Source organism: Dipodomys spectabilis, unplaced genomic scaffold (assembly GCF_019054845.1).
Source record: "Dipodomys spectabilis isolate Male_0828 unplaced genomic scaffold, ASM1905484v1 ptg000289l, whole genome shotgun sequence".
Classification (NCBI taxonomy): domain Eukaryota; kingdom Metazoa; phylum Chordata; class Mammalia; order Rodentia; family Heteromyidae; genus Dipodomys; species Dipodomys spectabilis.
The window spans coordinates 4,539,816-4,565,352 of NW_024870966.1; the positions used below are offsets into that span (position 1 = coordinate 4,539,816).

Genomic DNA, 25,537 nt, shown 5'->3' on the forward strand with positions numbered 1-25,537 from the left:
GGCAGCACCTAGGCCGAAGCTTGAGCCCCACATGTATGACTATGACATCAGTGCTTTAGAGTTTAAGTTTAGAGTTAAAAGAGCCTTTGGAGGTGATAGGAAGCATGGATAAATGTGGCTGCTTCTTTTTAAAAGGAGAACTTCATTTTTAGAGTTCAAGGCACCAGATGGCAGTTCATTAATGCACAGAGTAGTCCTGCGTATCCATTTAGATCCAGCCCTGCCTAAGGACTGACTCTGCTATTCCCTTAGAGATCTGGAGCCCAGCCCAGGGCCCAGAGGTACTCAGAGACAAACAGTGGTAACCCCTGGTCAAGCTCTGAGACTTCATCCACTCACCCTCTCATAAAATGCAAGAGGGTTTTGTTTTGTTTTGTTTATACATTTTCTGCTTGTACACATCGAAATGTTCCTTACCAGCTGTTAATTTTGAAGGAATATTTACAAACCAATCTAGGTCCTTGGGCAGGGCCCTCAGCCACTCTTGTCTAGGTCCCAGCATGGAGGTTATACCCAAATATCTACAGGGACTACTGGGGACTGAGGTTCAGAAACCATTAGCCTAAGTGCAGCCCTCCTGGCCCCTCAGTGCTGGGATGGAAGGACCCCCTCTCCTGGCTACAGCACAGAACTAATGCTTACTGAGAAGGTCTGGGCCAGCAGGAGCTAGAGTGGAAGGAAAGGTACAGGAGACAGTCAGCAGAATGGCGTGGCCCGGTGTCCAGTCCCTGGAACCTGTGCACACATAGTCACTTGGCACAGAAGAATGAAGCCTGAAGATGGAGTTCAGGTTGTGATCACAAAGGGGATAATCTTGAGTTATGGAGATAGCCCCCCTGGAATGTACAGGATTGTCAAAGTCACAAGAGGGCATCGGAAGAGGAAGGGCAGGAGATGGCAGGATGAGGACTCAGCCTGCCAGGAGTCAACTGCGGAATGGCTTCTAGACACCAGAAAGGGGGCAAAAGACTTTTTTTCCATTCTCCAGAAGGAACCATCCCTGGATGGAACCCACTTAAGACCTCCATCCTCCAGAAGTATAAGAGAACACGTGCTTGCTCTCGGATCCCAGGTTCCACTCAGTTGTTACAAGAATGGTGGGAGGATTCAGTCAGAGATCCGCTGGGGCTTATGTTGCTTGGGGTACCGGACAGGGTCCCCAGTGGAAAATGGTACAGGCTCAAGAGTGATGTGTTGTGTGACTACTGTCTGAGACTGCTTCCCCTGTGTGCAAGGCGCTCAAGAGAAGGAATGAAGACAATAGGAAGGGCACTGGTGCCTCAAGGAGGGAGGCCAGACATGATGTTCCTGCCCCAGGAACCACAGAAGATCTGACTTGGGGGGATATGATGGAGGGAACCACAGAACGTACTGGTCAGGTGAGCATGCGGAGATGAAGTGAGCAGAAGACCAAGGGATGACCAAGATCATTGCCTTCCTGAGACACAGCCTTATTCTGCTCCTGTCCTTTCTAGACAGATGGCACAAAGAGGGGAGATAACTTTGAGAGGCGCGGGTGGACCCACAGGATTTCCAGTACCCAAGTCCTCACTTTTACCAACATCTGACTTTGGAGATTTAAACTCTTCCACACACAAGGGGTGACTCCGCAGCGCCCTCTTACAGTGAGAACTGGGACAACAGACTTCCAACGCCACGTGTGAAGCCCAAAGTGAGCTCTGGTAGAATCTCCAGGTGCCTACAGCCAAAGCAAAGAGTAGTGGAAAGGGAAGGCAACCGAAGGGCTGGTACCTGGATGTTGAGTCTCCCCCGATGGGCTCCGAGGCCATAGCGCTTTGTTGTGGAGGCATGGAGCTGGAAGTCTGTGATTTTCAAGGTTTCCAAGCCAAGAGGAGGGCAACCTAGGAAGAACAAGGCTTGTTAGGAACAAGGACCAACATTGAAACAATGAGTTTCTGGTTTCTCTAAATGTGACCACATGTTTTACCTTTCTCTCCTGAACTCCCAGTTGTCAGCGTGGCAAACTTTGGACTTCACCCCTGGCAAACTTTGGACTTCCAAACATATAAGGTCAATGCAACTATCAACATTTTGCCAATTTTCTCTCTTGATGATCTTCGCTTTCTGTGTATTTTGGCTCTGATTCCCTTTCTCCCTGCTACTTCTGAGACTGTTTCCAATTAAGGACCCATCCATGAGAGACTCAGTCAGGGAGCAACACTGGGTAGATTTCAAAATAATCCCATGATTAGGCTCTGTAAATTAATCAGAACTTGTTGATTTTGCTTCAGTAACCCTGGCCTTTGCATTGTGCATGCTAATGAGCAGGATGATATAAATAGAAGGGAGAAAAACACTATTGTCTTCTCTTCTTGGGAAAATGGATAACTCTGAAAACAGCCCTTAAACAGTTTTTCTCTAGACTACAATGCCAGAGCTCAGGCAGGTCCTGATAGCCTTTCACTTCCAACCCATTGTCCCTACACAGATGTGTATTAGCAGCATCCAACGCTGGACACCAGACCTCCCAGGCCTGAGCTACTGTCCTCACCCACCAGCCTGCCATAATACTGGCATGTCTCAACGGGAGGCCTCCTCGTAGCCATCCAGCTTGGGAAAAGGAAAGCAAAATCTCCTGAGAGGGAAGATTCTTGTTACTAAAGTATTAGACAACCCCCAAGTATAACAGAGGCATGTGTGTGGGGGTCGTCTATGCTCACATGGATGTGCCTAGCATCCGGAGCACCCCTGAGGACCTTCTGCATACCCAGAATAAGTCCCTGCAGGGAAAAGACTACACTAATCTCATAAGCTCAGAGGATCCTGGGAAGATGGCAGCACCAGGGGCTCTGTGGGCACCTGGTAGAGAAGTCTGGCCTGGACACAGCAGGGAGAACAATGCAGACCTCCTAGAACCCAAGGCACCACCTAACCCTTTCCCTAGAGTTCTCAGAAGAGAAAATGGAGGCCCAGGAACCTGAGGTTGCAATCAGCAGAGCTGGACCGCAGATCCAACCCTCAGTCCCAGCTCAGGCTGGCACATTGCTTCTCTTCTGGGAGCCACCTGTGCCGTGCAGGGAGGTGGAGCTAAGCAGCCTCTATTTATGAAAACTATATAGGTATACAGATAGCCAGCTGGACCGATGTGTATGTGTATATGTTTATGTAAATTTACATATGTATACATGTATAAATAATTCACTGGCTCAGTAAAGCAACAACAACTGCAATTCAAAGCACTTCTTCCAAAAAAATGAAACTCCTCGTATGTATACAGATATTTCAATTCAAGGCTGGGCACTGAGTGGCTCATATCTGTTATCCTAGCTACACAGAAGGCTGAGATCTAAGGATCACAGTTCAAAGACAGTTCAGGCAGAAAAGTACCATGAGACTATCTCCAATTAACCAGCAAAAATACCAGACTAGAGGTATGGCCAAAGTGGTATGGTACCAGCCATGAGTAAACAGCTGAGTTCAATAGATATCCACAAATTCAGTCCTGCAAATCAAGAAGAAACTACCTGAATAAGATTGCACATTTATCGAAAGTCATTTCCTGTGAATACACACAAGTTCTGGTAATACGCTCCTCATGACAGGAGTGAAAAAGAAGTACCCTTAAGTGAGGTGTCCTAGGATGCACACCTAATATCAACTCAGGAATTCAGTGTCCGCCTCCTCTGCAGGGTGCTAGGCCATCAAATGACAGCGTGAGTTCACACAGCTGCGGCCCTCACATCTGGCAAGCATCTCCTCCTCTTGTCCACTCTTCCAAGGGAGTCAGAGCAGAAGCCAGGAAATCTGCCCTTCCCCCACCCTGTCCATTCACTGCACAGCTGATGGTACCTTTGATGGGAGCCCAGATTAACACATAGCCTCAGCCAAGATGTCATCCTCCACAACCCCAGAACTCTGATACTAGAGATGTTTCCCTTATTAGAAGATGCTGGCTTTAACTATCTAGTTTTGCTTAGAAGCCTTTTCCATTGTTTGTGCCATTTAAAAGCAGCCCAGGGAGGATCCATTCTGAAGAGAACACAATGTCCTTGAAAGGCAAAGACACAGCTACTGACCAAGTGTCCTTATAAGAAGCAAGTTAAGCAGAGTGAGAGCATCACCCTGCCCCTTTCCCTGCAAAGCTCTCTGCATCAGAGAGAAAACTGTGCAGGACAATCAAAGGAACCCATGCAATGCACACCCAGACAAAGCGAGGAGAGGCGAGCTCATGCAGAGAACCCAGGAGTCTGTGGCACCCCTGAAATCCCCTGACTTTCAGAGGGAGTCTGACCATTCCTCTCTCATGCTAGAGAGGAATATAAAGGAAAAAGAAAAAAAAGTGACAAGGAACCACCAGCTCCCTCCTCTCTAGGACCTATACCCAGGGCTGATCCTGGGCCCAGAAGTTACATCTGTAACGTTCTAATTATGCCTGAGACTCCAGCTGCTAATGGAGGGAGCTGCTAACAGCATGTCCTGAATGTAAGCATTACACCCACCTTTGGTCCTCAGCTCCACCCAGACCTGAGCTTCTCCCAGTCCTGGAGTTCCTGCCCTACAGCTGACCCCTCCGTCTCTCTGCCCAGACCCACCTGAGAGCCCATCTACCTCACTTCCTACCCTCACACCCTGCTACTATCTAGATAGTGGAGGCTGCCATGTGCTCCCTCTCGGGGGAAATATGGCTCCTTTAATAAACCTTGTAATAATCTTTCTCCTGTGCCAGCCTGCCTCTGGTCCCCTGGGATGGATGTGACGGAGTCTTTCACTGAAGGCAGAGCCTCTGCAGCAATGGCAGCCAAGCAAAATCCACATCATGTTGGAGTCAGCTTTAAGAAACCTCCACAACCCTCAGAATCAGAAACCTAAGAAAGCAGAGACAGGCTATAGGTCTGGTCTGTCAGTGAGATGACCAAGGAGTGAGAGTCAGACTCACATGCAATGTCTCACAGGAAGTGCCTGCAACCAAAAGGCTGAGCAAAACAAAAATTAAAGTCTGGAATTTACTACCAGCTAAACTATCAGCCATCAGTGAAGGCATTTTCAGATACAGAAGTATTTAGAAAATCCACCACTTCCCACCGTAAACACAGACCCTTTGTAAAACTCTAGAATAGCAGGCACATAAGCCCCAGGGATAGGAACCAGGAGAAGCCTGCTGCCTAAGGAACTTCAAATACACCACAACAGAATAAGCAGTTAGAATTCCTATAGTTGTGCGTTCTCAAGGAAACACATGGGCCCTGTCCAAGGACCTATCAATCACAATGGTGCCTTCCTACGATTAGGAATGCCCTCCAGCCTTCAGGAAACATTACCAAGGAAGTCAAAAGTGGGTGCATTGAAGAGCAAGTGAAATGGAAAAGAGAAATGAGTGTCTCAAAGCCTAACTTAAATATCTATAAACTAGAAAATTTAAAGAAAAAAAAAAAGCTGTGTTGGAACTGCAACATACTTGTGTTATAACACCAAACCATGAGATAATTACTAGGCGTAAGACTGCTCAAAACAAATGAGGAACTCATTCATTCCCAGGTTTTTGTCCTCCTTCAGTGCTCTGCTAAGCTTGGCCACTCAGGGGCCACCATGCCCTCCTTGGACCTCCTCAGGACAGGCTCCTGCTCTCCTGAAGAACAAACACACAGGGTCTATTGCTTCTAGGAAGAAAAAGGTTCTGATGCTGAGAAACACATGGGTAGGGAGACTAGGAGGAAAGGTGCGGGGGGGGGGGGGGGGGGGGGAATAAGCCTTCGGGAAAATAGTAATTAGAGATCCAAGATGTGTCACAATCTGGAAAAGCAGCAAGTGACAGTCGCCAAGGATGAACTTACTTTCTCGGAAGGCACATGGCTCTCTTGTGCTGCATGCAGTGCCTTCCCCCACCTCTGGGATCCATTCCTCAGGTGTCAGGATGGGATCCCCTGCTGTGACCCCCTCCTCCACACACTCACTTCACGCCATCTGCTCCTGGCTGGCGTTCTCTGCATGGCAGCTCCGTACACAGTGGAGGTCACCATCCTGGCCCCCAATTATCAGTCACCAAGGTCCTTAATATTAGCCTCTTACACTGCTCTATGTGCGCGCACACACACACACACACACACACACACACACACACACACACACACCAGCTCGCCCAATTATGTACGTCTGTTTTCTTTAATATCGCAGAGCTGTTAGTGACCTTGAGGTTCAGACTGAGCAAACTGAGACTTGGGTGCAACTAAACTCCATTAAGGAGCTAAGAAGTATCCAAGATCAAGTTTGAGAAGTGAATGTGCTGTAAGACCCTAAGCATAATCTTTCAACCATCTTGAAACCCCCAAAGTACAATTGTAAGGCTTGGTGGTATATGAGGTGAAAACAGGAAAAAGGTTGAAGCTCTGACAGGGGTCCCTGGTTGGAAAAGGGGAACTTGGAGTTGGAGACCTAGTGACCTGCAATGGTCACCTACTAGGAAGAGAGAAATCTTAAAAGGCACGGAGGGCTCTGTGGGGACAAGTTCCCAGCTCTCTTGGGCTTCTGCTGTTATTGTCGCCTACAAATTGGACAGCTCTGACTTATGGAATTATTTCTTTTGCTTTTCTGAACTTGACATTCACTTTGACTAATGAAGACCCTGGAGGCCGCTTCCCGGGGCACTGAGAATGTGTTCACCATGGCTCTCAGCCTGGCTCAGATACCACAAGCTCCCTAGTGGGACGTGGGCCTCGCTCTGGGTCTTAGGAAATCTATGAACCAATCTCCATCTTGGAAAGCTCCTTAACACCCACAACATCAAGGAAGATCCTTGTGCCCTTCCCCACAGGCCTGCTGGCCAATGAGGCTCCCTCAGACTGAGCCTCAGAAGCTCAGAGAAGCCTAGGAAAATGGATGCCACACTCATCCCCAGGGACCCTAATTCAGCCATCCTTCTTAAGCCCCCACAGGCATCTTCTGAGACAGTATCCCCCAGAAGCTTGCTGGGATCTCATCTACAAGGTAATGCAAGCTCAGAGGTCTCCCTGACTAGGCTCAGGAGAGTTCAAAGAGAGACCTGTCACAGAACTGGGAACTGAGCCCAAGCTGCCAAAGTCTTTAATGGCCAAGAGGCACCTTCATTCCCCACACCCCAGCCTGGTCTCCTTGGACGTTCAGATCCGCAGCTGCTTCGCCTGAAAGACCTCCCCTGATGCCACCTCACCCCACCTCGCTCATCCTCTTCACCCCACCTTGGCCCAATGTCATGACAAAAGTCAATCTTGTGAGAGCCTCAATTTAGTCTGCCTCCCTGAAGAGGCTGGGCACCTTTACAGCTGTGACAATGAGTTTTCCTCACTGAATTCCCAAGGCTTGACTAAAAATCCCCGAACAAATATTATGAGCCACTACAACTGATCATTGCTATGTATTGCTAATAAGCTCCTCCCAAAGTGAGCATTGGTTCAAAAGAGCACTTCTCAACCCTTAGTCACTTATTTATCATCTTTATAACATTTCCACATCTATGTTCCTCCCACACTATTATTTACTTCATATTGTTATTTAGATCAAATAATTTTCATGCAAATACATGAATATGAAAAGAAATCTTATCACTAGAAGCCAGCTTAGGAAAATGTCTTTAGGACTTTAGAGGAGGCAAAAAAAAGGGGGGGAGGGGGAAATGAACAGGAAGGACAAAGCACAAACCACAAAAGAAAAGATTAATCAGTTTCTTTTAAATTTAAGAATATCTGTTATTTAGAAGACAGCACAACTGGAGTGACCCTGCAGCTTAAGAAGTAGAAGACCCTTGCTGTGGATGTGTCTGACAAAGGACTCACAGTACTTTTAAGAAAAGAAAAGGAAGAAAAAAAAATCTCCCATAGATCAAACAGAAAACCAAGAGCCAAATAGGACCTAAATAGATGTTAACAAATTAAGCTATCCAGATGGCAAGAGAACATCTGTCATTAGTCACCAGGAAAATGCCAACTAAAACCACAATGAGATACAGTGCCTTCTTACCAAGATGAATAAAATGGAAATGATCCATAAGACCAAATGCTGACTTCCAAGGAAGACAAGCCCCAGGGCTCCCACTGTTGGCTGGCGAGAGCGTGGATTGTTAAAATCAGTGACAAGAACCCTCTCGTGGGTGTCATTGAGCACTGATTCCCTAGCAGTTCCACTGGAGATGGAATTGGGGAGAATGGTGGAAAGGCTGACTGACCAAGAAGTACTAGACACTTAGATCGTTATGGTAATTTGTAACCCTGTTGCACAAGCAAAAATGCATTTGCACAGGCAGCAAAAGACTTACACAAGAATGGTCTTAACTACACTATGTATAAAAGCCAAAAACTAAAACAACTCACACATCCTTCAATAGGAGAATGAATAACTTGTAGTATAGTCCCACAATGGAATACGATAAATCAGAGCGGTAATGAGCCATGCCATGCACAACATCATTTATGTTCCTAAACACAGTAGTGAGCAAAAGAAGTCAGACCTCAGTATACGATGGACGATTCCATGAATATTGTCTCATTCAAAGCCAGGAAAAGTTATCCCAATGATGGGGAAGCAAGAGGAAGTAACTATTTGGGGGGCACAAAGAGACTTCAGAGGCTCCAATAGTGATCTATTTCTTCTTCTGAACTGTAGTTACAGTGTTGCATTCATATGCTGTGTGAATGATGTGGACAGCAAGCCAATTGTGTATATGTGACCTAGGGAGTAGGGCTGTGAGATTTCTATTCTCTCCTGGCTATGTGTTAGGAAAAGGGCTTAGCTTTCCCTGACTAATCCATTTTTCCAATTTAGGAGCAAAGGAGAGCTATGCCAAACATAAAACCACCTATCTGTGTTGTACAGCTATCTGCTGTACAACTCCCTATATCCAATTATCTTTAAAACAAATAAATTATAGACAGCAGATGGTCAGATGCCAAGATTTGGGAACTGAACGAAGAGCATTGGCTGTAAAGACACAAAAGCAAGTTTGGATGGACAGCAGTATTTCCATGAAACCGTACTTCATACAATTGAGTAGGACTGTGCCCACACATGCACTCATGAATAGCTGATGAATTTCCTAATTTCATCATTGTGCCTCAGTGATGCAAAAATGCCACCACCACAGGGGGCAAAGTGAGGGATGCAAAGAACCCTGTGTTTGTTTGCAACTTCTTGTGTACCTATAATTATTTCAAATTTTTTTAGAAAGGTTTCTAAAAAGGTTTTTAGAAAGGGAATTTAAAAGGATGATCATTTCATGTATCTCATAAAACTATCCCTTATCCAGAAGTGTCATAGACTTTGGAGAGTTCTAGTTTAAAATTTCACAATCTCTCCCAAACTTGCCCTAAAAAACTCCTAAAACAGCATAAAACGGAAAGACTTCCAACAATCCTTCAACTTGGTACTAGATATGGAAGAATATTTACCATGTGTGAGTCAGATGAAGATGGTTGAGGGAGAAAATAGAGATTTCTCAGAGGAGGGACCTACAAAAACATTATCCCTCCCTTACTGTGTGCCTCTAGTTTGAAACTCTGGGTCTGTCACAACTAGAAAACCAAACACCTTGTCTCAACTCCATATGTGACATTCTGGGATGGAAGGTAATGACCTCTCCACCCAGTCAACTTGCTACAACTACTGGCATTGTCAATTCTCAGGAAACCACTGGACAGAACATAGGGGACAGTGAATTGCCATGTTAGTGGACAAGAACATTGACTGCTATCAACCTATGAGGGTAGTTAGGAGTCTCTCGACTAGTGCCCTCAGACTAGAGCATCAGGAGAAAACCTAGCTGGCTCTTAACCTCACTCAAAGATGAATAGAGAAAACACTAGTATGAAGAATAGAACAAAAAGGCCTCTGAAAGAACATTAAAAAATCGCTTCACCACCCAAAGGATTCTGAGAAATAATGTGACTTCAAAAGTGATTTGTTGTGATTAACCAGGGAAAGGTTTTTCACAGAAAGTATTCATTCTAAATTTAGTTGAAGACGGTAAGTCTTCAACTAAAAGATGCACATGCTGAAATTAAAATACATATTATAGTTTTTTAATATTTAAAATAAATCCACCTATCAAAAAATACTTAAAATGCAAGGCATAAATAAAACCCAAAAATAAAAACTTACTCTTTTTGAAATTAGATCTATGGTATTGTAACAGAGAGGACCGACCATGAGACAGAAACATAGGGAAGTGAAAAGGAGGTGAATCAGAAGGCAGCATTTGCACAATCCCAGTGTGCTAAGGCAAGGGCTGGCAAACTACAGCCCATGGCAGCACCTGACCACCTGCTATGGTATATGGCCCATGAGACAAGAATGGATTTTACCTTCTTAAGGGCTACATTTTACATGGTTATATAAGTATTCACGTAACCATCTTGATTTTGCCTCTTAGGCAATAAAACATAAAATATTTATGATTTGATTCTCTTAAAAATTTTTCCACTCCCTGATCTAAATAAAACTTCAAGATAGCAATCAAGGTCACTAATGTTTGCTGAGAGCTTGTTGTGTGCGGTGTGAGCTAAACGGTACAGACATTACTTAACCATCACAGAACACTTCTCAGAGTGTATCACCTCTACCTAACAGAAGAGGAAACTGAGTCACTGTGAAGTTAAATACTTGTCCAGAGAGTGTCACCCCAGTCCCAAACCCATGACCTCAACCACCAGCTCAGATGCTGACCAAGTCCCTAGAAAGAAGACATGTGCGCAGACTTAAAAGCCCAGGACATGAGCAAGAAACAAGCATGAATTTGGCTGGAAAAATGAGAAACAAAGGGTAGCAACAGGTTGTTGCTGGTGGGGGAAATCCTGGTGGGAATTTTCAACCAAGGAATCATTTCACCACCTGTGTATGGTAAATTGCCTGGTGGCTGGATATTTCACTGCAACACTGTTTGTAGTAACAAAGGATTGGAGACACCCCAATGTCTGTCATTAGGTGTCTGAATGATAGAATACTATGCAACCTTTTTAAAACAAGGATATCTTTTATTGCTGTTGTGTCAGTCAGCTATTGCTGTGTAACAAAATATTACAAACTCTTAGTAGCACATAATAAGCATTTCTCAGGTGTCTATAGATCAACTGGGCAAAGCTGGTTGATTCTAAGTTACAGGTTAGACACACATCTGTTCCACTTGCCACTCAATTCCATGGGCCACAGACCTGCGTACAAATATGTGGAAATAAGCAAAGCCTCTTCAGCCTTTGACTCAGCACTGGCACATGGTCACCTGCTTTCTTTTTGTCCTAAATGTGACATATGGGAAGGCCAGAGCTAAGGAGCCCTCACCTTTTTAGAAAGGAACTAAAAATCTACGTACATGGTAAAAAAAAAAAGGATAGACACAGAAAGAGACGAAGAGGTAAATCAATAAAATTCAAGCAGCCTTGCAGGCTGTTATATAGCAGCATCCATAAAGCATCTCAGCTGCGCGATATTCTTGCTTTCAGAGCAAAGCTCTTCAAGCTATTTCTATATCAGAGGCAATCCTCCCACAAATGTTACTCTGACATCTGTACTTCCCTCAACCTGGGACATGCTATAGGGACATCTGTACCACCTTCCACCTGGCACACAATGTGAGCACCTTTGTATTGACCATCACCTTGGATATGAAGAAGTACACCTCAGTACTGACCACCACATTGGACATGAAGGAGTGACCTCTGTGGCAGCCATCCTCTGCCCCATCTCCATCAAGCCCCCTACAGTAGCCTAAGGAGACGCTGCAAGGCAGCTCCAGGTCCTGAGCATGTCCTGTTATGTGTCCAGCACACACACCCCAGCACCACCCCCAGCGCTGCTGCTCTGCTTTATCCCCTGTGCACCATGTCCCCCACCCCATAGACACACATCAGGACAACTCCCAGTTATCTTCCCTTCTCAGTTCCTCCTTATTTTACACAGAAGAATTTTTACAGGTCAAAAGCAGATGCAGGACACTCAATGAATCACAGCCATGATAGCTGTCTTCGAGGCAAGTGGCCCCACCCTGAGAAAACATGGCACCAGTTCAAGAAAACAACTCTAAACAGGCCAGGAGGCTGTGGAGGTTGGCAGAAGAGAGGCAACTTTGAACCTGCAGGATGTGTGTGTGTGTGTGTGTGTGTGTGTGTGTGTGTATGTGTGTGTGTGTGTGTGTGTCTGTCTGTCTGTCTGTCTGTCTGTCTGTGACTGTGTGTGTGTGTGTCTATGTAAAAATAGTTCTTGGAACTCTTCCTAAAAATGCCTCCCCAAATTTTAATAACTTCCAATTCTGTGAATAAAGCACTAAGATAATTTAATCCAACTCTTCTGCCGAAGTTGCTTTAAAAAAATCTGGACACAATATGTTCAAGAACATGTTTGAAAGCATTAAGAATTTTCAAGACAGCAAAGGATTATCAGGCCCACATCTGATGGCAGCAAAAAAACAGAGCACTGCAGAGGCTAGGCCCCCACGCCCCTCAGCCCTGCAGCATTTGTGAACCTGAAGAAACAGCTGGGGTTTTACCAGCTCACTTGAGGTGCAGAGACCCTAAAGACCATAGCCTCAGGGTAAACCCCAAAACACAGCTCAACATCACATTGTACCCTCAAAATAGCCTGCCATCAGTCTGAATCCTTGCAGTAGACAGGAAGTTGGTATGCCTCTCCGTCCAGATGGAAGACACTTTTCATCCTACAGGTTATTGTAGAAAGTTCATGATTGTGGACTTCTGTTTTTATATTAGGATGCTGTCTGTTTTACCTTTGCTTTTTTGGTGGTGAGGGCTGGTTAGAGACACAGCCCCACATCATAACGTTGTACCCAAGGGAACATGCAAATCCCCTTTACAACAATCAGCTCAGTGACACAGTTTATGGACTCACGTGGCAGCCGAAATTGGGCCATCCCTGTAAATGCAAATTCGTGAAATGCTCTGTTTATTTTAAGCTGCTCTGTTGCTCAGCAAAAGTCTAGGATGAGAATCGTGGACTCGAATCTCTGTTTTGTCCCTTTACAAGCTGTGGGACCCAAGGCACATTGTCTGTATGACTGTCTCATTTTCCTCACTTATAAAACTGATGATGATGATGATGATAATGATACCCATAATATTCAGAGTGGCACCAAAGATGTTACACATTGGACCTGGCACTTACTGTTTTAAACCAGTCAGTTTCCACTTCTGACAATCTATGACCTGCATATACCTTAGTATCAGGCATCAACACTACTATACAGTAAGCTGCCCAGAAAATTCAGAGTGGGAAACTCATTTATGTTTCCCCATCCTGGAGTATGTGCAGATGTTAGCATTTTCTAGTGGGCTGGAAATCTTTTTAGTAAAAAGAAGCACAGGCAGTAGAGGGCTTAAAAGTAACCTCATTCTGACCAGGTCATAGGATGGTAGGATGGTTTAAATTATTGTCATTCTTTGGTCTGGTAGGTTCTTTTTGAGTGATATTTTCATAATATTATCAACATGGCTCAAAGGTCTATTTAGCTGAAGAGAACTGTAAGTGGCTACAAAAATACTGGGTAAGTAACTAAACTTGTCTTCTATTGTAGCTTATGTGGAAAGGAAAATTTTGGTACCATGTATGCTAACCTCTCCTTGGACATAATAAAGAATCCAACTAAAACAAAGTTGAAGGGCAGGGAAGGTGGCTCAGTGGTAGAGTGCTTGCCTCACATGCATGAGGCCCTAGGTTCAATTCCTCAGCACCACATAAACAGAAAAAGCCAGAAGTGGTGCTATGGCTCAAATGGTAGAGCACTAGCCTTGAGCTAAAGAGCAGAGGGACAGTGCCCAGGCCCAGAGTTCAAGCCCCACAACTGACCAAAAAAAAAAAAAAAGTTGAAAACAATTTTAGATGGGCAAGTCTCTTGAGGCCAACATTTTATTTCAGAGATTTGTGTTGTATTTGGCAAATAACTCTGTATTGCAACTCTGTGGCTTTCAATTAAAAAAGTAAAACTGGAAGAAAAAAATTGGCTGCTTCTTACTAGCATTAACAAGAAGCTATCCTGGATATTGTAGTTTAGAACAATAAAGAAACAATACTAGTGACACAATTGTTAATAATAGTAATTAGCTGTAGCTACTGGGCCACAGTGTGTCTGGGAGCCTGGAACTAAACCTTTGAACATTCTAAGGTAAGTCATCACAGCACCAATATCTTCACATGGCACCAGATTACAGGCCTGACACTGCATCATTTAGAAAGAGAAGATGTGGCCTTTGACCCTAAAGCCCCTAGGATCAGTTTGAGGGATAAGACGTGCACACAAGCAGTAGATCTATAGAAGAGGACCCACTGAAAAGACACTGGTTTCATTTGGGGGAAAGGAAAGTCCAAGCGTGGGGAGAGCAACGAAGCCTTGGGACATTCAGAAATAACGTGAGTAAATCCATCAGGAAGGTCTGGTGGGTGACAGAGTGCCTCCTGGGAGTGAGAGCTTTGGGGAACACCTCCACCCCCACACAAAGGCTCAGAATGGATACAAGCTAGGCAGCCCACATGTGGGAAATCTGAGGTCTAGGCAGCTGCACCAGGTGCTTGTGGCTACTCTGGAGGTGACTGGAGGTGGGACCAGGGCTCTCCAAGATTTCACTTACTCTCTCTGAGATCTTCTGGGGCCACCGGAACACTGTAATCGTCGCTGGCAGCCTTCTCAACACCCTTGCTTCTCCGGCCTTTTCTGTTGCCATTTTTCCCTAAGAATAGAAAGATGCCTTTACTTCTGGTTAAAGGAAAGGAAACACCAAACCACTCAAGAAAACAAACAACCATAATAAAAGCAATGTGCAACTGAAACTATTGTCAGCCTGCAAAACGCTTTTGACTCTAATACAGAGGCATCATCCATATGATGGATGGACTGGAAGTGGAAGTCTGATTTGAACACCAGAGCTAGTATTTCCCCCCACGTTGGATGTCCCTCAGCTGGAAGTGGAAGTCTGATTTGAACACCAGAGCTATATTGCCTCCCATGCTGGATGCCTCTCAGCCGAGTCTTACATTCTCACTTGGGGCATTTGGGTGAAGATGGTGGCCACCAACTGGAGAGACGCTTTGCTGTATCCCAGGAAACCCACTGTGCACCCAGCCCCCAACCCTTCCAGCTTCTCTCCCCAATACCAAGCCACTCTCTCTGCCTCAGAAGCACTAGTCTCCCTTCAGGAACAAAAGAAAGGAAAGAAGGGAGGGAGGGAGGGAATGGAGGGAGGGTGTGAAGAAGGGAGGATCATATCAGTGAATAACCAAACACACAAAAACAAGAGGATGACAGGTTATAAAAAAAAATAGACTTCAAGAATAATAGCCTAATACATAAAAGAGATATTAAAATGAAAGTTGAAATAGCAACAAACAGCCTGAGGCTTCAGCTTGGACCAATTAATAAAACTACTTCTCATTATTTGACAGTAACCTCCCCCCCCACACACACACTGAACAGGATATCTACTAAGAAAACCCTAAGGTGTCCCAAGGCCAGAGGAGGGATGCTGACTAGTGTCACGTCGTGGCACTTGTCCTGCTCTTGGTTGCAGGAATGTCCTGGCTGGTCACCTTGAGGGCGGCCACTTCTGACAATACCGACTGAAGGTCCACAAAGACTTGGGTTATTTAGCAACATTGGCAGCATGGATGTTGGAAATGCATGAGTCTCATTTGGCAGAAAGATATGTTACTATATATATATAACTATATAGATATATACATACACACACATATTAACAAAATATGTTTAGAAAAAGCCAACGTGCTGCAAATGAATGTTCTGTTTCAGGCCTTCCCAGGAGACTGCGCCCATTGCAAGCCATCTCAGGGCAGCCTCCCTAGACCCTGCTGGGAAAGACTCAGAGAGTGAGTGGCAAAGATCTGGCCCCGGTACTTCTCAGCGCAGCAATGAGGACAACGAGCCCCTAGCTCGGGAGAGAAAGGCCCAGATGTGCGTTTCTCCCGCAGGACCAACACATGTGGGACAGAGTCCCCTGGGGGAGTGATCACAACCGGGGCCCAGCCTTCTTTACTATCAGAGATGAACGATGGTCAGGAGCAGCCAGCTGAGGGCAGGCTCAGCCTCCGCCCTTTCCCTGCAGTCCAGAGCCCCAGGGGGACCTGGGACATCACATTTACCTCTCTGCCTCACATCCTCTTCAGAGGAAAGAGACAAGGAGCTGACTGCACAGAAAATCATAAGGGACTCAGAACGAGCCTGACCTTCCATCCTTGATCAAAAGATGACTTCTAGCTGGCACTGGTGGCTCAAGCCTGAAATCCCAGCTACTTAGAAAGCTGAGATGGGAAGATAGAAGTTTGGAGCCAGACTAAGCAGGAAACTCCGTGAGACCCTTATTAACCAGTAAAAAGCTAGAAATGGAGCTATGGCTCAAGTAATAGAAGACTAGTCTTCAGCAAAAAAGCTGAGGGATAGCTCCCAGGCCCTGAGTTCAAGCCCCAGCACGGGAACAAAAAAATGAAAAATACAAAAAAAATGGATGATTTCTATCTTTTCAGAATCAATACATCATCCCATCTACACATCACAAAGCTCTATTTCAGGTGTGCTAACTGCTCACATGTAATACACTTCTCAAGTGATCAAATATTCTCACATAGATGGTAACATCAGACCTTGGCAGGAACAGCATTTTACAGATGGGAACACAGTGAGGAAGAGGACTGCTGAAAGTCCAGACGAAGCCAGGAGGTGACAGAATTGGGAATCTGAGCCCGTCCCAGCCAGCATGGATTCCTCTTCCGTAGCCTCTTCCTGTTCTAACAAGAAGGCAACATATGGCCGGTACAGATGAAAGAAGAAGGAGAATGGAAATAGTGTTCAGAGAAGGAGCCAGAATCAAATCAACATCTCCATCTGGGCCGCGTGACAAAACAGAATTCCTTAAAAGTAGCAAAGTGAACTGCCAATGCAGGCCACATGTTCTATTCTGGTCTATGGTGATAAATATAATTCCTCTGGGTTAATAGAAAAAACTATTTTTTTCCCCTCTCTATACAAGGAGCTTACAGTAGGGAACCGTCCCCTCCCACCCCAGAAACTCAAAACCCATTCCCTTTGCTACAGTTTTACATTTTGCCAGGAAATTCCAGTCCAAAGGGGCTCACATAACCCTGAAGGGGGGCCTGGCCCAGCTCTCCCTCTCACCATCCTTGACTTGCTCTTGGTTAAGAAACCCACGCTAGGAGGAAAGAGCTGCCAAGTGGGGTTTTCTGAGAATTCTCCAGAAATGTAACCTCCAGGTCGCTCTCCCCAGAAATGTAGCCTGGAGACCTCAAGTGAGACAATCGTTGCACGAAAAGCCTGCACAGCAGCAGCTAGACATTCCAGCTCTATAGGAATGAGAAGAAGGGCTGCCCAGGGGTTGGGGTGGGGAGGGCTTGAGCCCTTATACCAAGATGGGCAGATCCCAGGGGAACCCAAGAACCTCATGTGGGCCCAGGAGAGCTGGCTCAGCAGCTGAAAGTTGCCCTGGCTTGCAGTCACGTGATCTGGCAGGAAGGGAGGCTGAGGGGCAGACAGGGCACCGAGGACAACCTCGGTGTGCACCCCTCCGCTCTGTCTCTCTCAGGCGGTCTTCTCTGGAAAGCCTGGCTGGCCCACCCCAGGCCAGCCTTTAGTGCAGAAGACTCCATCAGACTGGGGTGTGAGGGCTGGGGGGCCTCCGTGGCCATACCCCTGCCCTCTGAATGGTCTGCTGTCACCTTCCCCACACACAACCAGACAAGCCTGTTGACTTTAAGATGAGTCTTTTACCTTTGTAACACCTGCAGCGGGCACGTGTGCACCGGTATTTGCAGGGCGCCCTTGGTGCCTGCTTGCCTGAGTTTTGGTTATACTCAGTGTCCAGCCTGAGGCAAGAAAGCCTGGATTGCAGGAATGCTCTTGAGAGATGATTTCAGGCAGCATAATTAAAAGGGTGTAGGAGGGGAAAGAAAAGGCCAAGAACCCAGGTGTATTACCTGGCAGGACCCATGCTCACAACTTGGCTGGAGACTCAAGAAACAGGAGAGAGGTATCACCGTGCTGCCCTCCAGAGCCTGGGAAGCTGGGCACTGACTCCTTTAGGACCCACAGGGTACTACCATCGGCGCACCACCAGAAGGAAGTGGCAGAAGTCATATGTGCCCACAACTGCCCACAGACAGACTGTGAGCCCAGATACCTCCAAATCCTGAACAAGCTTAACATGACGTCCCACACGTGGGTTTCACAGACCAAGCACTAAATACAACTGTGCCATCGGGGACTCACATGAACATCTGAAGTATTCTATACATGCCATGAGTAGCTGGAAGGCTAAGGTCAGATGGGGCCAGCAGCCCCTCCCCCACAGCCGATGACTTCCTAATTGATGGGTGCCATGACCTCAGAGGGGCAGCTGCAGAAACAGGGGTCTAAGTGGGCCACATATGTTGCTGGGGTGGCCAGCCAGAGTGCGCAACCCCACAGTCCCTCCAGGACATCCAGAGGGACCCACACCGCTGAATGCAGGCCCAGGAGCCTGGCTGCCTTTGTCTCCGCCCTGAAGGCACTGACCACCGTGAGATCTGACAGTCACAGACACTGCGATATTCCAGGAAACACATGACTCTTGCTACACCACAGCATGCAAGCCAACTTTCAGCCCTAGGAGGGTCCCCCACCCTTTGTGATCCAGGCTGAAGGCCTGGTTTCTGGAACTGTGGGCACAGGCTGGAGGGAAGATGCCAGCACTGAGCTGACTTTGGAAAGCATTTTGGAAAGGGCGGTGGTGCCTTAGAAAGCTAATGCTTTTTTATAATGCGTCCTTTCCCTTGGAGCCTTGTGGGGAACTGATCTGAAGGAAACACTCAGATTTAACTCTTGAGCAAGCATGGGGTCTGACGGTAAGGCTTGTCAGTTATCGAGCTGGGCAGCATCATGGTGAGCTTTTAAAACACATGTAGAAATATTTACAGACACATTCTCCTAAGCCTCACACTCCAGCTTTGCCTAAGAGCTGACATTTCCACCCGAAGGCCAAATTGCACAACACCAGGGAAGAGACGATGCATAAGAGTAATAGGAGTTACTCCACCTGCCCTCAGGGGCAGCACACACAACAGAAGGAGCTTTGTTTACAGTCTGATCTGCTCAAGGAACAATTTCAGCTATCACCCCTTGGGCTGGGGCACAACATAGCCCAAGATGCCAACTGAACCATGGTGACACAAGTGTATAAACAGACATGGCCCAGTGCCCACTGTGAAAGCTCCTCAAGCTCAGCTCTATGGTCTTCCAGCAGGGGTTTGTGTAGTGGCACAATGGTGCTTTCTGGTCAGTGCTTAAAGAAAACTGCCATCAAAGGAACAAGCAAAAATTCAAATGTGAGGGCTTCGTATGTGAGCCAGCTATTCAAAGCCAAGAGGCAACACATGGAGAAGCAGAATCTTCCAATTATACCTTCAGTCTTATTTGTTATTTTGTTTGATTGTTGCTGTGGTGTGGGAGGGAAAGGTAGATGAGTCATATATGAACTCTGTTCCAGTTTCTCTAGAAAGAGCATGGCCACCACCCAAAGTGGAAGTGCTACACGAAGCAAAGCACACCTCAAACCCACGAACATGCCCTCAGTTGGGTGCTTACCATATAAGCAAACCTGAGGCTCACACCCTGAGCCCCAAAACAGCGGTAGGGATCTGGTCACTGTAAGATTCAGTCCAAAACAGCTGAATAAATAGAAGTTGTCAAGTCCATATGAGGAAGAACATTCTAGCAGTGAGTACTGTCCATCCAAGGAAAGGGCCGCCTCCAGGTAGGGAGGTTCCAGCCATCTGTGGAAGGGAGCAGCCGAGGCTGGGCAGCAGCTGCTGGACTTCTGCCATGGACAGGACTTTGCATTTGAACAATTAGGTTCTTTCAAGGTCTAAAATTCTGATGCTCACAAGGACTTCAGAACTTGTATGATAACCAAATCCTTTGAACTTCAAAAGAAGATTCCATAGTTTCATATCCTGATGGACATACACATACATGTATGTGTACACTCCTGCACACCGGCAAACACAGACCTGTAAAAACTAGTGGAATGTGATTAACATTGTAATCTAGTCATCAGTGTTTACAGCTGTCAAATTTCCTGGTTCCCCTACTGTATACAGAAGTCATCCTCAATCCCCTGAGAATATTTGCCTACATGTGGAGATATTTTTAGTCAGGAAAACTGGAGGTGGAATGTTATTGGATCAAGACCATGGATGCTGCCCAGCATCCTACAACCCAGTACCAATCTCCCTCCATACACACCCACAATTAGTCCAAGTTTCAAATGTGCCAAGGCTGAGAAACCCAGCACTATAGTCATATAAGCTCATTCATGGGGGTGACCCCACAAAGGGAGAAGCACACATGACACTTCAACATCTTATTTTTGCAATTTCTTGTAAGTGTCTAATTATTCTAAGCTAAAAATTTAAGCAATAGTTCAAGGATTCCATTCCTTTCAGGATACTGGGACTCTACTTGTCTGAAATTTGTCCACCCCTCATGGAAAATGCAGGATAGTTTGGGTACCCATTACTCAAATTGATTGTGATCAATGAATGTACAAAGTTTTCAATTAGGAGAATATTTGCATTTACATAATGAGGCATCTTAGGGATGGGCTCAAATCCAAACATGAACTCATTTGTGTTTCATATCCACTTTATACACAAAGCCTGAAAAGAACTTGGTACAGTATTTTTAAGATTTTTGTATCTGAGACAAACTTTCATAGTGTGGAAATTCCCATGGGTGGCACCATATTGTGCTGAAAGTGTTTCAGAGTTTGGGACATTCTAGTTTTGGGATCTGCAGGTGCCCTACACTCTCAATTAGTCCAAATACTCAGTTCTCCAAGTCACCTCCACCTATGTCTATGCTTGACATCCATGGAGTATTTCTACAGTGGCCAGGTATCCAAGCCAAAAGCAAATCCCCAGTGGCCTCAGTTCCTTCCATCAACTCCCTCCCAGATCCATACAAACTCCCTCCTAGAGCCCACTGCACACAGCCGTCCTGCTTACCTCCCACCAAGCCCAGTCTTTATGCTCCCAAGAGACACCTGGAAGACACGATCTTTTAAGATGATGCATGCAGTAGACTTTCATACCAGGTACCGTGCTTTTGCACTCCTACCTGTCTCTCAGTCTCTGCGCTCAGTGTCTAGCCAGGGCTGAGTCCTTACTTACCAATATCCACCCAGTGAGGTAAATTCTACAAGTCTGCATTTAACACTCCAGGCAACAACCCTGGCATCCCTCCTCCAAAAATACCTTCCTCAGATAAAGAGACAACTTCCTGCAAACAGCCCACCCACCGTGGAGATGAATGCTATTACTACATCATGCGCCACCACTTAAAGCCGGAAATGATCATTTTCTCCTGGTGCAATTTCACTCTTAAGCCAGTCTCCCTACTACTTATATTACTTCAATCTAGAGCAAAAGATTCTACTAACCATGCACACACACACACACACACACACACACACACACACGTGCACACACACGTGCACACACACACACACATGCACACACACACACACACATTTTTACCCATTAGGCATTACAAGTATGAGATGTCATACTTGGCTTACTCTATTTGGGGAATGTCTAAGAAGGCCAGCCCCACATAGTTCATCAGAAAGAAGGCTGAAATAGCAGTGAGCTTGGAAGCTGCTCCCCAGCAGGCCCATTCCCTGTTTTCAGCTTGGGAATAGATCCAGGTGGGTGCCTGAGGCTCATTTCCTGTAGGGGCAGAGCTAACTATTCACCAGCTTCCTGCCCCATAGCTGATCTCCAGACACAAATAACCTTTCTCTTCTGCATCCTGATATCTCCTCCAGAGACTCCATTCTGAGGCTGGCAAGTGCAGATGCTCAATGAAGGAAGGACAGCCACATTCCAACTGCAACATCTGAGTCCACAGACCCAGTTAACTAGAGCAGCCTGGGACTTCCCAAGCTGTTTTCTATTGGGAAAGAAAGCTGTTCCTGGAATGATGAGTCTCCAAACAATATAGTGGGCTCACTTGTCAAATGTCAAACACCACCTCCCCCGGGAAGCATTACCTACCCACCCACCCTTCCCTCCTTCTTTCCTTCCCTCCTTCCTTCCCTCCTTCCTTCTTTCCCTCCTTCCCTCCTTTTCTTTCTTTCTCTTTCTCTTTTTCTCTTTTTCTCTCTCTCTTTTTCTCCCCCTGCCCTCATCTGTCCTGAGGCTTTAGGGCCTGGGCACTGTTCTGAGCTCTTTTTGCTCAAGGTTAGTGCTCTACCACTTTGAGCCACAACTCCACTTCTGGATTTCTGGTGGTTAATTGGAAATAAGAGTTTCAAAGCCTGCCCAGGCTGGCTTTGAACTGCAATCCTCAAATCTCAGCCTCCTGAGTAGCTAGGATTACAGGAGGAAGCCACCAGCTCCCAGAAGCCCCCATGTTTCTTTGTACCCAATAATTCTGTGCAACACTCAGCACACCTGTGACTGCTTTCTCAAAGTCCCCCAACTTCTGTGAGGTCCAAGAGAGGAGAGGCAGGTTTGACTAGCATTCTCTGTCCTTTGGACTCAGAATCTGGTGCTGAGTTGATTCTCCAAAAGGATCTGCAAAACAAATGAAGGGTTCCCAGGAGCACAGCTGAAAGCTTGGGGAAGCAGCTGTTGAAAGGCTCTTTGTGTATGGTGTGTGTGTGGCTAATGCTCTACTTCTTGAGCCACACTTCTACTTCTATGTGTTTTCTGGTTAATTGGAGATAAGAATGTCAGAGATTTTTTTTTCTGCCCTGACTGGTTTTGAGCCAACCTCCTCAGATGTCAGCCTCCTGAGTAGCTAGGATTAGGGCATAGATCACCAAACCAGCACTTGCCAGAAAGGTTTTGCAGCAATGGGCAGAGGTAAGTGTGGAGGCAGATGCTACTCTATCTTCAGTTGAAGAACCTGAATCTCAGGAAGTGGAATCATTATCCACAGAACCCTAGAGGCGAACCCCAGACCTGCCTAGTAAGCAATCGGTGCTTTTTCACTGCCACCCCCTGTTGCACCCCAGAACCCAGCATGTGCCTCCCCGTCACCTTTCCATAGCAGGTGTAAAAAACAACACATATGGCTTTGATTCAACTGCACAGCAAAACAGGCCTTGAGTCATAAGCACAGGGGAAGGAAGTCTAAATCTCCCGGTCAGCAAATGACACTAAGAAAGTTACTTTCTCATCTGTAAAATAACCAGGACACCCAGCCTCCATAGCCACAGAAAGAACAGGAAACAAGCGTGTGCAAAGTGCCTGCAAGGACCACAGGTGACATACAAATGCACGAGTCTCTTCACACTCCTGTGATCAAGGCACTGCGCTGTCACCATCTTAGTTCCCATGGTTCCGCAGGCCAGATGGACTTCTCACACACCTTCTCAGGGAAGACAACTGCAAGACCCATGGATTTGGTCTCAATCCTGCTTGCCCCCTTGCATTGAAATTGTCGCCTTTGGAATTGACCAAAGGCCATCTAGGGCAATTACAGAAAGCCCCAGTTCTCAAGGGGTGTGTGCGTGTGTGTGTGTGTGTGTGTGTGTGAGAGAGAGAGAGAGAGAGAGAGAGAGAGAGAGAGAGAGAGAGAGAGAGAGAGAGAGAGAGAGAGAGAAACAGAAGTGGCTTTCCTGAGACAGGGCTGGCAGAAACCAAGACAGCATTTTAAAAGGCTGCGCCAGATGGATGGGAAGTGGAGCTTCCGGGGTCTCCAGCAGCAGCCACCTGGGCGCCCCAGGTGGGCCGAGGCCGTGCCATCCTGTGCATACAGGGAGCTCGGGGAACCACCGATGGCCGGAGAGGGGCCGCTGGCTGGATAAGCGCTCTTCCCAGGGGTGGCCAGCCGTTCGCTCGGCCGGGCCATGCTCTCTCTGGCCACCGCTGCCTCTAAAGACTGAAGAAGTGGAGCCGAGCCGAAGCAGCGCCCTCGGGAGCTCCTTGCCCGGGAGGGTGGCGGGGCGGGCGGGCGCGGCTCTCCAGGCCGGCCGCTTTCCCAGCTGCAGGCTCCGCGTCTACCTGCGAGGCAGTGCAGCGCCGAGCGGAAGTTGGGGACGGCTGGGGGGGGGGGGGGTCCTGAGGGTCCCGGAGACCGGTGGGGAAGGCAGCGGTGCCCACGGCGCCCCCCTCGGGCCGCCCGGCGCGGTTACCTGGTGGGGGCGTCCGGGCGGCCGGCTTCTCCCTCCCCGGCGCCGGCGCCGTCCTGCGCTTGCTCCCCTTTTCGGGCGGCTCGGGCGCCGGCGGGCCGAGGCGGCGCTGGTCCTCCCCGGGGCCCGGGGGCAGCGGGGGCGAGAAGGCCTGGGGCTCGGGACCGGGGCGCTCGTAGTGGGGCTCTGGGCTCCAGAGCTCCTGCGCGTAATCTTCGGGGTCTTCGAGGGCTGCGCCCTGGACGCCGATCCCGGCCAGCGCCCAGCCCAAGAGCGCCAAGGCCGGTGCCAGGGAGGCGGCCATGCCCACCACCCGGTCCTGCACGGGGTCGGGGTCACCGGGAGCGCCCGGTGGGCTGCGGAGGCGGCCGGAGCGGGCCGGGCGCGGGCACTGCGGGGCGCGGAGGCGGCGGGCCCGGGTGTGTGCCCGGCCAGCCGGGCGGGGCGCGCGGGGCGGGAGGGGCGCCGAGCCGGCCGCCCCGCCCTCGCTCCCTCTCCTCCGGTCCCGTCGGTCCGCCCAGCCCACCCGAGGCCCACCCTCCCCAACAGGTGCTAGAGCTCCTCTGTCCTCGGATCTCAGTCACCCTCCCTTTCCCGAAGGGCTGGCAGGGATGCCCTGACGGCTGCCCTTTTGCCCAGAGATTTGGGGAGAATCCAACTTAGGAAACTTCCAGATTATTCCTTACACCCCTTCATTTTGCAGGTGGACAATCGGACCTTCCTGATCCGAGAAACTGACCCAAGGCACTAAGGCAAACAGAGCCTCCGCCCTCCCGCCCAGTCCTGTCTGCGCATAGCTGCCCCAGGCCAGACAGCATTTCCCAGCTGGGGGTCCTGGTGGTTTGAGACCTGCAAATAGGGACATTCTTGGGATCCCCTGGACTAAGTTCCCTGAAGGACCCCTGGTCCCTTCTCCCTTCTCTCTTAGGCTGTGATTCTGTGGAAGAGAGAACAGGCCCAAGACCACCATCCACTCACGCAAAGGGTCCTGCAGAGAAAGTGCCCTGTCTCCTAATTAGAGAATAATAAATCTTAAAAGCCTCAAACACATGAGTTTTTTGACTTGAGGGTTTTGGTTGTAGTGGTGGTGGTGGTGTGGTGGTGGTGGTGGTGTGGTGGTGGTGGTGGTGTGTGTGTGTGTGTGTGTGTGTGTGTGTGTGTGTGTGTGAGAGAGAGAGAGAGAGAGAGAGAGAGAGCACATGCCTGTCCAGAGGCTTGTACTCCAGGCCTGAGCACTGTCCCTGAGCTTCTGTGCTCAAGGCTAGCACTCTACCACTTGAGTTCCATTTCCCATATTTTGGTGTCTAATTGGAGATAAGAGTCTCCAAGAGTCTCGCAGACTTTCCTGCCTAGGCTGATGTTGAATGGCTCAGTTCTCAAATAACTAGGACTATAGCTGTGAGCCCAGACGC

At 47.6% G+C, this 25,537-nt stretch overlaps 1 protein-coding gene across 1 annotated transcript in view; it reads right to left on the bottom strand.

The window, feature by feature from the left end:
* The window catches only part of Cpxm2 (carboxypeptidase X, M14 family member 2), a 108,716-nt gene extending 84,215 nt beyond the window's left edge, over positions 1-24,501 (bottom strand). The window contains exons 1-3 of the mRNA XM_042701452.1: positions 24,129-24,501; positions 14,556-14,654; positions 1,753-1,862 (exon numbers count right to left, since the gene is read on the bottom strand). Coding sequence (XP_042557386.1) covers positions 1,753-1,862; positions 14,556-14,654; positions 24,129-24,429 — 510 coding nt within the window. The 5' untranslated portion in view covers positions 24,430-24,501. The remainder of the gene's footprint in view (positions 1-1,752; positions 1,863-14,555; positions 14,655-24,128) is intronic.
* Between the last annotated feature and the right edge of the window lie 1,036 nt (positions 24,502-25,537).